At 44.4% G+C, this 13,178-nt stretch overlaps 1 protein-coding gene across 1 annotated transcript; it reads right to left on the minus strand.

Annotated features, from left to right (window-relative positions):
* Positions 1-123: 123 nt before the first annotated feature.
* PSMD13 (proteasome 26S subunit, non-ATPase 13) lies at positions 124-13,152 on the minus strand. Its single transcript, XM_006219483.4, has 13 exons — positions 12,909-13,152; positions 11,468-11,546; positions 7,713-7,747; positions 7,572-7,627; positions 7,300-7,343; positions 7,030-7,116; positions 5,276-5,447; positions 4,187-4,266; positions 3,980-4,105; positions 2,178-2,240; positions 1,469-1,549; positions 1,186-1,302; positions 124-612 (listed from the first exon to the last, which is right to left on the minus strand). Exons 1-13 carry the CDS (start codon positions 13,001-13,003, stop codon positions 517-519), a joined length of 1,131 nt encoding a protein of 376 aa, XP_006219545.1. The 5' UTR covers positions 13,004-13,152; the 3' UTR covers positions 124-516.
* Positions 13,153-13,178: the final 26 nt, after the last annotated feature.

Consider the following 13,178-nt stretch of genomic DNA (forward strand, 5'->3'; position numbering starts at 1 on the left):
ATGGCTGCCCTTCCCTCAGGGTAGAGGAGCAGGGAACCCAGGCCAAATTTCCACCAAGCCCTCCCTAGGTGCCATCCCCCGCTGACCTGGAAGCTAAGCCTAAGAAAACAGAACCCCAAAAAGCACAGAGCAAGGCATTTATTACAGACACATACTCAAACCACACTGGAAAAGATGTTCACACAGGTGGATGCGGTGGAGACCAGCCCTGGAGTGGGCACTCTCCACACTAGGGCTACTCCTTCTGACTCCTAGGGGCACCCACACACTTCTGCCTGCCTCATCACCCGAGACCCAGTGACCCCTTCCCACTGCAGGCTACAGTGACATCCACAAAGGAGGCTTCTGGCTGTGGCTGGGCCCCCCATAAATGACGGTCCTGCTTTCAGAACAAGAAGAACAGTCTCTACTCCAGACTGAATCCCAACCCCCACCCCCAACCGAACTCAGATCTTCTCAACTGCCAGATTCATCGGCCATGAAACACGTCTCCACAGACAGGTCAGGACCAGGAGACTAGGTGAGGATGTCGTGGGCCTGGTGCTCCACCAGCATCTCCATGCTCTTCACGTCGGTGCACCAGAACTCCAGACGGTCCTTCATCCCCTTGATCTGAGTGCAAACCAGGACCACAGGCACATTACGGCACTTGGGAATCATAGCACCTGACAAGAGCAGTACTACATTTCCAACTAATTCTTTAGGGCGGCATTAACAAAAAGGACACCACAGCTCGGGGAGCAGTGGGGTGCGTGAGATGGGATTATTCCAGTCAATTCTTATTCGAAGGACATTTAAAAAAAACTTTTATGAAAGAAAACAGGCAAGAATGGGGGGAAATCCACAGGATTAAATTTCCAGCAAATATAAACAAGATGGATTTGAGGTCAAACCATAGAACCAGGAACGTATTTGATCAGGGTACCAATTTTAAGATTAAAAGCCACCATCAGCACAAATAGCATTGTTGCCACAAGAAGCTCTAAATGCAGGGTTCAAATCCCAGGCTTGCGTTAAGTTAGGTTCTTTGAAAAGCCCTTAGTCCCTATAGCAGTAATTCATTCTCTGAAATCTCTTGTCTAATAATGCTTTCTTCCTAAATGGCTTCCAGCCAAATGAAACTAAGACAGCAAGATACAATCCAAAACACCCACAACAGTGAACTCTGTATTTTAAGCACATTACCTGTTGTAAATCCAACACGCGGGGCTGCACCCAGGTCATGTGAACGCGCTTATCCACCTCGTCAATGCTGCCTTTCACCAGCCCCACTGAGAGCGCCTTCATCACCAGCAACTCCACCTGTGCAGACAGGGGCTCGTGTAAAACACCCTAATGCCAGCACGCACGCACCTGTGACCCCGCCACTCTGATATATGGGGAACGAGGCACTCACAGAACTCACACAAGAGTCCTGACCCTGCGGGGGCAGCTTTACTGCTGCGACATCCCAAGTCTAAGAACGCACCTCGTTCACGGTGATTTTAGCGCTTTTGGCAATTTCTTCAAAAGTGAGTTGTCTATGATTGGCAGGTCGTGTGAAAGTCATCTGAAAAAAATTTTTGTTTATTCACTATTTTTCAAAAAAACTGTTAGAGAACTGATTGATGAGGATACTTTTGTCAATACTTGCTCTGAAAATACAGATCTTGTCAGTAACTCACACACCAAAATTTTCTTAGTATTAGTCATGTATCTCATCTAACTAGGAACCAGCTTCTGACTCCTAGATGAGAAGATGAAACAAGTTCCACGGCAGGCTTGTGCAGCGGTCGTGACTCACTTCCCGAGCGAGTACTTGAGGCTGCCGTGTGCCAGGGCTGCACTTGGAGCTGGGAACACCAGGGTGAACCAGGAACACAAAGTCCCCTTCCTCCAGAAGCTGGACTTTTAGATGAGCGTGTAGACAAAGAATGGAAAGTGCAATGAAATGGCAGCCCCTTCAGTGCAGATGGTCAGGGAACATCTCTCTGAGGAGGCCATCTAAGCCGAGACCCAAACACAAACTGAAAAAGGCAAGTGGTGGCAGAGGAAGAAGAGAGGCGGTGGAGAAGGGGTGGGTCAGAACTACCGCCACCGCTGCAGCTGCGCTCCGGAGGGCCATGCGGGTCTGCAGGACCCGACAGGCTCACCTGCAGGGCCCTGGATCACAAAGTACTTCCTGGTTGCCTGCTTACCTCCATGAGGCACAGCAACTGAATTTTCCTCAGAAGCTGGGCTTCGTTGGCTGCTAAATCAGGCTGTAAAGTAAAAAGACATCAGTTACCTAACCGGGGCTTTGACATTCTTCCTAAAATAGTCAACTGAACGAAAAGAAACTGGGCAGCTCCAAACACTTTACACTTTAGGTCACCAGGGCTCATTATTAGCTTCAAGCGACTTGCACTTCACTTTTCTCAGGAAATCATTAGAAGAGCGCTTAGCTGAAGGCCAAAGAACTTTCCAAGGCAAGGAATTGACAAGGTAAGATTTGTACTACTGTCACCAACACCAGGGGCAGGACCGCAGGTGCAGGTGTTTCAGGAAGACTCTTGGCACGAGGAAGGGCAGGGAGGGCACAGCTGACACCCAAGCACATCCGGGTGCACTGCCCGCACCATCAGCCCAGCGTCTAAGGGGCATCTGAGGAACACACTCCTTCAGCTGCAAGACTTTCTCTGAACTGAAAGAACAAGTCATTAATTTGTCAGAAAGAGGAGCACTGTCGTGAGGACGGGAGCACGCCTCCTGCATAACCTGTCTAGTCTCCTTGCAGGGGATCAAAAGGATATTTGCTGAGCACAGAACCAAACCGTGGAGAGTGGCGTCCCTGACTCAGCTGTTCAGCAGCCCCGACAGTGACGCTGCTGCCACAGGCTGTGGACGAGTCAGTTCTTCACAAGGGGCCCCCAAATAAGCTCTTGTGGTCTGCACAGATACTGCTGGCCAGCGCCTTGAAGTTTTTTTTCTTTAAACCTCCATGACGAACCACCTTTCTTTCTGAGTGGCATTTTTCTCTTTGAAATATCCACACACAGACTCATTAAGTTTGGCTGGATCTGCTTTCTGCCTCTTCACAATTATTATTTATTCTGTGCCATTACGTGTGACTCCTACAAGTTTTTCCTGAACTTTGAGAAAATGGAAAGTTCCAGAAAAGTACAAAAACAGTAACACAATCATAATTTCTATCACCATTAACATTTTATTAATATTTGCTTCTAATAATTTCATTTAAAAAGAATAAACTTTATATTTATATATAACTGAATCACTGCTGTATACTTACAACACTATAAATCAACTATACTCCAATAAAGAAATTTTTTAAAAAGAATAAACTTACCATTAAAGTTCAAGACCTTGTTAAGTTCTCTCCTCCCTGATCCCCACTCAACACAGGCCCCTTCCCTCTCCTTGCCCAGCACCCTCTCCTGCTGACCATCCCCACAATGACCGCCCACCCATGCTGATCCCTCTCCTCCACACTGACCCTCCCCGAGTCCACTCCTCCCCCATGCTGACCCCCTCAGCAGTGACCCTCCCACACTGACCCTCATCCTGAACTAACCACTCTCCCCTCTCCACCAGTGCACTGCCCCCTCCCAACCCCATGGTCTCCCCACCATCACTCACTCACTCTCACCTCACGGCCCGACGTCAGTTCACCAATGTGCTGAGAGCCCCTCTTCCTCTGCTAAACATGCTCTTCCCACTCACTACTGAGGTCAAACACAGAGCATCCTTCGGGGAAGCCTCTGGGATACCCTCCACCCAGCACAGATGAAGCTCTGTCAGTCTGTAGCCCTGGGCACTGCTACAGCAGCTGAGCTACGACTGTAAGCAGTTAGCTCCTTAACCACCTGCTCTAGGAGAGCAGGAGCACCTATCTAGCCTCCCCTTGTGCCCAGGCCCGGGGTGTGGAAAGATAAGTGGACAGGCCACAGCTGCACGAGAGCCCGCTCTAGGGAGTGGCCAGCCAGCCCTGCCCAGGACTCACCTGCTGGCCCCATGCGGTCTTTAAAATCTGGAACCTCTCCACATTGCCGCTGTTAAAGGCGTAAAGGGTGTCAATCAGCCACTGTCGGTCAGTGTTCCTCAGCGATTCCAGTACCGGGTGCATGAGCTGTGAGGATGGAGATGATGAGCTGACAAAAAAAATTCAGTCTCCCCTTTGTTAAGGAATCTGCGCCCCGGGCCCACTTACGAGTTCTCCAAAGTTAAAAACTCCCTCGCCGAGAAGTCCTGCCAGTCCCAGCGTGAAAGCTCTCTCCTGCTGCTCGGACACTACGGCAACAACACATTCCAGTTCCAAGAATCAGTCCTGTTTGGCTTCAGAAATCTCACATAAAAAGTAAAGAAACGGGTGGGGGTGGGGGAGGTGGGCAGGGCATAGCTCAGAGGCAGAGTGTGTGCTTAGCACATGGTCCTGGGTTCAAACTCCAGTACCTCCATTTAAAAAAAAAAAGTAAAGAAAACATTCTCTGAAATGGTTATATTACAAAGCCCTAACATTAGTCTTCTCTTTTAAAGTACTGGATTGACTTAGATTATACCTGGAACCATATATACGAGTTTTGTGAGAAAGATGTTATTTATTTGTCCCTAAACCTATGTGACTATACACTTTCAGCCTACCTATGGCCTGGAGGAGTGTTTCTTACACCCCTTGTCTGCTGTGGGTAGAGTCACCACATTTAGCCTCTTTTGACTAGAATTAACCTACTTTCTGTTCCTTTGTTCTCTTGATCACATTAGTTACTGTTTCCAACATGTTTTTCTTAAGATGTGGCAGTTAAAATTGCACTAACAATTTTAGGAGCTGCTCAACAGTATACTGTGAACAAACATCTAAAATAGGCTAAAATTTCTTTTCTTAACTCATATTCCTTGCACTTTTCCTGAAAGTCGCTAATCACTTTTCTTTCCACCCTCAAATCCTTGAAATGTTTGTGCAGTGCATTCCCCGAGGTCTAGCATTTCAGTGTTCAGAACCAGGGGCCCAGGCACAGGGCGCAGGGCACTCATGTCACTGTACTTCTCACAAAGACCCAGAAAGAGAACAGCAAAGGGGTTCCGAGGAGTGAGCCTCATTTTCACCTGCACTAAACACTGAAGACAAAACAACACAGAAACTAAAGCTCACACCACTCTCCCCACCCTCCAGCCACAAGGGCCTTCTTCTGAGGGGAATGAACACATGCGAGTGGTTTCTGAGACCTGCTGCCTCAGCACCTCATAGCTGCAGTGTGATGTGAGGAGCTCCTCGGTGACACAGACCTTAAAGGCATGCTACCTGGCAGATCCTTGATGTCCACGCAGCCCAGAAACCGGAGAGCATCTTTGTAGTAGGAGGCGTGGTTTCCAGTGGTTTGATAGTATTTACTGGAGAGGTCGTAGAAACGACTGTGAACAGACGTCACACCAGGAAGGCTGTTGAGCATTTCTTCCACATCTTCGATTGTTTCCTATACACGGGAAGCAAGACAGCCTTTCTTTTTAACTTAACGCATTTTTAAAGTAATATATGACAAAGTGAAAAGTATAAGCCGCACCAACTGATGAATTTGACCATATTAAAATGGAAAGCTTCAGTTCATCCAAAACAAAGGAAAAAGGACAAAGAAAAGCTATAAACTGGGGAAACATTTAAAGCACACACAAACCACAGAGCAATACAACCAAAGCTCAAAAAACAACTCTTACAAGTCAACAGAATACAAGCAACACAAAGTGGGCCCAAAGAAGATAAGAACAGGCAATTTACAGAAGTAATCAAGAAATCACCAGTAACCAAGAAACGTAAATTAAACCTTCAAAGAAATACCATGTCATCTCAACAGATCGGCAAGAACTAAGCAGTCAGAAGATACCAAGCGTTGAAGACACGGAGCTTGCAAGGTGCTGCGTGACCCACCTGAGAGAAGCATTTGGGAATATCTGGCAAAGGTGGAGAGCACACGCCTTACACCTGTAGTCTCACCTCCAGGCACAGACCCTGGAGAGATTCTGCCCACGTACACCAGGAACCAGGCATAGAGATGCTGATACCAGCATGTTTGTAACAGAAGAAAATCACCTGAATCCCTTCAGTAAAAGGGAACCAGTTACACCTCTCAACACGGTGAGTTTCAGCCCCAACACCCGCCAGTACGTGAGAACAATACCAAGTGTCGCTCAGAGCCTCCCCACGTGGAGGGAAGCAGCAGCAGTGCGTGCAGAGGGAATGGGGTCTGAGGGCCCAGAGGCATCGGTGTGCTACGCTGCTTCAGTCCTAAGCTGGCTGTGGATGTGGACGCCCATTACAGCATCATTTACGGTGTTTGAGAGCTTTCAGTATGCCCTAAATATTTCAGAACAATATGCAATAAGTATGCATGTGGGCTAGGACTGGGAAACAACAAGAAACAATAAAAAGTAATGTTTTTAAAGGCAAAAAGAACACAAACACTTACCCTCAATATTTTAATATTATAGTTACCAAAAGCCCCAAAACCAAACCGAAACAAAATGAACACATGTAAGTCTGGTTAAACAGGGTGGACTGACCACATAAGTCGGTCTGCTACCCACATCCACACCTGTCCCCCAAGTCACACCATAATGAAAATCAGAAAGGCATAAACACAGGCAGGAACGTCAAAAATGATCAGGAAGCAGAGAGAGGGTGGGGGAGCAGCAGATGACCTGTCAGTGGTGAGGAGGCTGGCCCTGGTCATCGAGGACCCACATGCTGTGGACCAGCCGAGGCTGTGTGGGCTCCTGCTGGATGGATGTGCTGAGGTCATATGGGGGAGTACTCTCTGCTTAAGGGTAACAGGCATCTTGTCAGCAACTGACTCTTAAATGGTTTTGAAATTAAAAAAAAAAAAAAAAGCCACACATTCACACACAAACACACACACAGAATGACAGGGCCAAGCAGTGAAATGTTAACGATGGAAATCTGAGGTAAGAGTAGAGGAGAGTTCTTTGTGCTATTTTTGCAACTTTCCTGTAATTTAAAATTATTTAAAAAAAAAAGTTACATGGGAAATAGAGTGATCTCACCTTTGTAACTTGTAGGTCCCCAATGTTTAATTTCAGAGCTCCAATTGCAGTTTTACACAGGATCACCGCCTCATCACTGCTTTTCACCTAAAGACACCAGAAGCAAGGGACCCTCAGAAGTGTGGGCAGCAGACTAATAAGGAAGGCATCTGTACACTGACTGAACTTGCATGACTAGAGACATGTTGGTCTCCAGAGGTGTGGACAGTGAGCAGGCACCAAATATAAGCCACACATTTTAAAAAAATCTGACTCAAACTTCACATTTACCTTCTCACGAGTCTTTTCCAAAAACGTAAGAGCCACATTAGGATCTAGAAAAGAGAGAACAAACTCAGAAGAACCAACAACAGAGTATCTTTACAGATCTTCTACCAACCAGGACATTTTTATGTGGAATTATCTTTAGGGTTAGACCACAAAATATAAAACTTAGAATTTGATATTTTCTATCAAAATGCAAAAATTCATTTAACTTATACATTAAGATAATTTTAATTACCATTAGGATCTCCTTCTTTATGAAACAAAGTGAGACTCACCAGTCATCTGTCTAACTACATGAAGAATGATTTCTACCAGGGACAAAGGATTCACCCTGAAATAAAAATCACCAGTCTTTGAGCGACAACAAGTATAAACGTATTCATTTTCAAAGTCAAAAACTGACGAAAGAGTTTTACCTGTGTTCAAATTCACTGATGAAATTTTCATAGAGCTGTGGAACCGAAACATGGAGAGTAATTATAGGTTGCCTTCCATTTGGCAAAAGCAAGGCTTGGAACACTCCCACGATGCCCGTCACGTCGTAGGCATTGTGTAATTGTTTGCTGAATGACAGGAGACTCATATTGCATCTTACTAAGTTCACATAAATGATCACCAATAAATTACTGAGGAAAGCTAGGATTTCTTTTGCCCCCTCCTCCACTTGGCTTTGCGAATAGATCCCTACCCCATAAGAATCTCCTGAAGACCAATTCCTCTATTTGACCTGCAAAGTACTCTGAGTAAAACAGCCTGTCAGTTTGAAAGGTTCACTCATCTAACAGAGGTTAGAAGGTTATAGATTAATTATGTCCCATTACCAAATACTTCAGCCATTCAGCAAACACTTGAGCACTTTTCAGGCTCTTTGCTAGGTACTCCAGACAAAGAACGTGGAAGACAAAAGCTGGGCTTTTGAGGAGCTTCTAGTAGAGAAGAGAGACTTGTAAACAAATAAATGACAATACTGTGAGTTTAAAAGCAAAGAAGAAAAGCACATAGGTGGATCAGCCAAAGGGAGAGGCTTCAAAGGTGATGTCAGAAATGGTAACAGCTGAGTTTTAAGGAAGGAAGAGCATTTAGAGAAGTGGACAAATATGATGTGGGAGAGGGGCAGTTGGGAGAACATTTCAGACAGGAATAAATGTGTGCAAAAGCACTGCATTATGTTTTAGAAGAGCTTCTGAAGGACACAGAGAGTGGGAGGCACTGGGCTTGGTCTCTGTCCTAAATTCAAGGCTAAACCAGTGGACACACACAACCACACTTCTATTTTAGACACATGACTGGAGGCAGAGCGGATAGCAAGGGAAAAGGCAGAAGGAGAGACCAGATGAGATGGGAAAATGAGGGAGCAATGGCAACGAGGATGGACGGAGACTCTGAGAGAGATCTGCAGGTAAGTTGAGCCAGACTTGCTCAGATGTGGGCAGGTCAGTGAAAGGGAACTGACAGTGACCTCTGAGCTTATGGCTGGGTAATTGGGTGGGCAAAGGAAGTGCCCACTGTGGATAAAGCTGGGATAGGGAACCTCTGGATGAGGTCAACTTCAGATAAGAGGAGTCTAAAATTTCTCTGGGAGATGAAGACAGAAATGTCTCAGTGAAAGAAAATGTGGTGAATGTATGCACAGTGGAATATTACTCAGCCATAAAAAGGGAAAAGTCTACCATTTGTGACAACATGGACCTTGAGGGCATTATGCTAAGTAAAATAAGTCAGACAGAGAAAGACAAGTACTGTTTAATCTCACTTATATGTGAATCTAAAAAAAAGAACTCATACTAACAGAAAACAGATTGGTGGTTGCCAGAAATGGGGGTAATGGTGCACAAAATGGGTGAATGTGGTCAATGGGTGAATGTACAAAGTTTCAGTTATAAGATAAGTAAGCCTGGGGGTATAATGTACAGCGTGGTGACTGCAGTTAACAATACTGTATGGTATATTTGAAAGTTGCTAAGAGAGGAGATCCTAAAAGACAGAAAAATCTGTAACTATGTGAGGTGATGTAAGTTAACTAAACTTGTGGTAATCATTTTGCATATATACGTGTATCAAATCTCTATGTCATATATATTAAACTCTACAATGTTAATTGTCAATTATTTGTCAGTAAAACTCAGGGAAAATAATGTCCCTATAGCAGCTAGCTAGATATTTAAATCAGGCACCCAGCAAAGAGCCATTTAAAGTAAGTGGCTTTTTCATTATAGAGGACTATTTAAAAGATATCTTCCTCATTAAGAGGAAACATTTCATCTTTTCTGGTACCTATTATAATTTACGAAATTACCTAAAGAAAAAAAAACCCTCTTAGGCACAAAGTCCACTAAGTGTAGTGGACTAACTGAAAATTATTTCTGGTGATTGCAAACTCATGAATATTACAGATGGAATAAAAAGCACATTAAAAAAATTAACCTCTATGAGCTTAAAGTTAAATAAAATATATTAAAAACAAACAAAAATTTTGTATTTTAAAGCAGGACAAGAAAAACTACACATAAACTTCTCTCTGTGTTTCTCTGGGCACCCTCCCTCCATCTCTTCCCCGCTCCTTTCCCCTCCCTCCCTCACATGCACTGTGCATCTGCATCACACGTCAGCAACATGAGAGGCTCTGCTCCTCCTTAAAGATCAATTTTTTCCCTTTTTCCTGACGATGTACTTCTTAAAGGAACAGCATTTGTTCCCAAGCTCTGTGGGGTCGTGGTCACTTGCTGCTCTCTTTGTACGTGCTTCCTGGACTGCGTATCTTTAATGAACTTTATGTAAAATATCAGTACGTCATTTTGATGTACTATCCTTTGTCTCAAGAATGTACACGACTATGCATCTGACTGGGGCTTAATCTCTTTCCTAACATGCGGAACAGTTTTCCAAGCTTTCTGAGAGTCTGCCTCTTGCATTATAATCTTCAAATTGGCTTGAATAAAATTCCCTTTCTTCCTCCTTGATAACTGAATTTTGGCAATATTATCAATCTGAAAGTGATGAGGGCTGGGTCCCAACAATTTTTAAAGGTTTATTTTGTTCAAGGAAATAGTAAACTTAAATCTGCTGCCCTGAATAAATGTCACACAACCACAAGGCTGAGGAAATATTTTGATATAAGTAGAAAGTGATTTAAAGATAAGAAAGCAAAGAATAGATGTGAACACTTACAAATTATCCATCACTATGATATAGAACCTTAGGGAACAAATATTAAGACAGCTCTAATTTATCATTTTCTCACATAATTAAGAAGACAGCATGTCCGGCAAAATCTCCAGGATTACAGATGCTTATAAGTTCCTCTGAGTAGTAAAACGCCAAACTGATGGATACAAACCATAAAAAAAATCTTTGAAGCCCAGATGATGGGATAATAAGGTGGTAGCTTCACTGTGAACACATATGAAGTAACGTATTCAGGGCAAATAACTCAAACTATCATCATAACTAGCTTTCAGTTCCAATGCAGGTATCAACCTCTGATTCATTCAGAATCCAAGAAAAAGGCATCAAAGAGAAAGATGTCAGGAAATACTTCAAAGAGTAGGCTACCAGTGAACAAACCTGTGGGAGTCTGTCAGGGGGTCTGGGAAAGGGTGGGGCAGGGAGTGTTCCTCTCCTGACAAAATTCTAAAGGCAGCGTGATATTACGTAGCATTCCCCTTCCAAACCTTCGGCCCTCAAGTGAAGCACATTTTCCACGTTGCCCAGAACAAAGTGTTTGGGCAAGCAAGCAGTGGGAAGAGGGAAAAGGAGTGATGGCAATTATAACAGTTTTCCATGAGTACAGTGCTAAAAGAAGAAAAGGAAAGGAAAGGAAAACCTATAAACAATAAGACACGGGGCATGTTAAGAGATAGCATTTTAGGCTGAGATTTTAGAAAAAGCCAGAATGTGTTTTAATCCTCTTCTGACACTTATTAGCTGTGACCTATGGCAAGTCACTTAATCTCTTGGCATCTGCCTCTACATCAAAAAAACAGGACAGCAGTAGTACTTATCTCCCAATGTTGTTACAAGAAGTAAATGTGTAAAGCACTCAGAACAGTATCTGGCACAAAGTGATTGATGAATGGACTTATTATTATGTATATATTATTATAAAGCCCATGTATTATTTTAAAAAGTACTTGAGCACATTTACTCAGACTTAGCATGGCAAATCATTTACCTTAATGAGACCATCTCCTTGGGCAAAACATGGGTCTTGCACAAAATCAAGAACCTGAAGTGTCAGTTGATGCCACAACCTGAAAAACACAAGGCTCTTAAGACCTATGATCTAGAAGTCACAGACATCTTCACCCTTGATGATCTTACCAAATAACAAATACTAACCTGTCTCTACTGTGTAACAGAAGAATGCAAAAGCAGATGCTAACAAAGCTGAGTTCTTTTCCTGGCTCTGTTACTCAATGGTTATGTCATCTTGAGATCACTTAACCTCAGTTAAGACTCAGTTCTCTCAGCAAAGAATGGAGAACATCTTTCTGGACTACCTCAAAAGGTTATCGTGAGGTTTGACTGGAAACAAGAACTTTGAAATCATATATATCTAAGTTGAAATCCTGACTCTTCTACTTATTAATTGAGTATCTCAGGGAAGGAGCTTAATCTGAGCTTTCGTTCCATCCTGTGAACAGGATGAAGGATTAAATGAACTAATACAGAAAACCTCTAGAACAACAGCATAGCACATCTGAAACCAAAAGCAAAATTTTAAGAATGCAAATATAATGCTTTGTAAAATACAAAGAGCTACACAACACAAGCAATTATTTGCCAAACACTAATAATTTTCTCTCAAAAATTGCTAACAGCAGTAGGCTGCTGAACATCATCAAAAACACGTATTAAATATCTATGTGAAGGCTCTATGCTAGGCTAGGGTTGTTAACAGGGAGGTATTACAAGAAGCGTATTTCCCTTCAGAATGTTGCTAACCCAATGCTAGCAATTCATTCTATTCACTTAAAAAGGGGCTGGTGCTTAGCAATTGATAATTTAATTGTTCTCAAATTTACCCTGTTTCCTAACAAACCCAAACTCTAAAATTTCTCTAGGGACACAAAGCCCAATGTGAAATGCAATGAAAAGTGGGGACTATGGGAGAGGGGTGAAATGGTTGCACTCCAGCGTGTAACAAGAGGAAGAATCAACAAGGAAAAATAAAAAACAACTGCATTGGCCTGTCTGTTCATCTGTTCCAGACTGTTGAGAAAGATAACTGTACATACAGTCACACTATGACAAGGCTAAGTACAAGACACTGGTATCTGTTATACAAAATGTATGGCAGCCGGACCCCTTGTTTGACTGGAATCAAAAGCTACAATCACAGGCCAGCCCCGAACACTTTCCCTAAGACCAGAAGGAAGGGGAGTTCCGAAGGCCTTCGGCCTAGAAGGCAGTGACTCCTAGACCCCAAAACCCTGTCTGTGGGCTGTCAACTCTCTCCGTCCTCGGTCCTGCCTTCCGGGTTCCCAGCGCACCGCCTCGGTCTAGCCTGTCCCCACTCTCCCCATACGAGTCTGGGCGCCCTCAGTCCATCAAAGTCCCGGGCTCCCCCGTCGCCCCGCCTCGCTCTCCTATCCCCACGGCTCGGCACTCACTTCTTCGTGTAGAGCTCCTCCAGACGGTGCCATACGGCGGCTTGGCCGGGCCCGGAACTCTGGCTCTGCTGTAAGAAGCCGGGTACGTCCTTCATGACGGCGGGAAGACGCGGACAGCGGTACCGCCGGGATGTTACGGGCGCGGGGATGGCCGCCGGAAGTGCTCACTCATTTCCGGCCGGCGCCACGTCGCGCGGGGCAGGCCGGGAGTGGTGCCGGGGTGGGGCCGCTGGTTGTCTTGGTAACCGCGCCTCTGGGTTTCGACCAAGA

This window comes from Vicugna pacos, chromosome 10 (assembly GCF_048564905.1).
Source record: "Vicugna pacos chromosome 10, VicPac4, whole genome shotgun sequence".
NCBI classification, from domain to species: domain Eukaryota; kingdom Metazoa; phylum Chordata; class Mammalia; order Artiodactyla; family Camelidae; genus Vicugna; species Vicugna pacos.

Excerpts from the sequence above, each read along its gene's own strand:
- PSMD13 (XM_006219483.4), bottom strand. The coding sequence starts at position 13,003 with ATGAAGGACGTACCCGGCTTCTTACAGCAGAGCCAGAGTTCCGGGCCC. Across the intron at positions 11,547-12,908 it reads GAGGAGCTCTACACGAAGAA|GTTGTGGCATCAACTGACAC; the intron begins GTGAGTGCCGAG and ends TGTGTTTTTCAG. Across the intron at positions 4,267-5,275 it reads GGACATCAAGGATCTGCCAG|TGTCCGAGCAGCAGGAGAGA; the intron begins GTAGCATGCCTT and ends TTGTTGCCGTAG.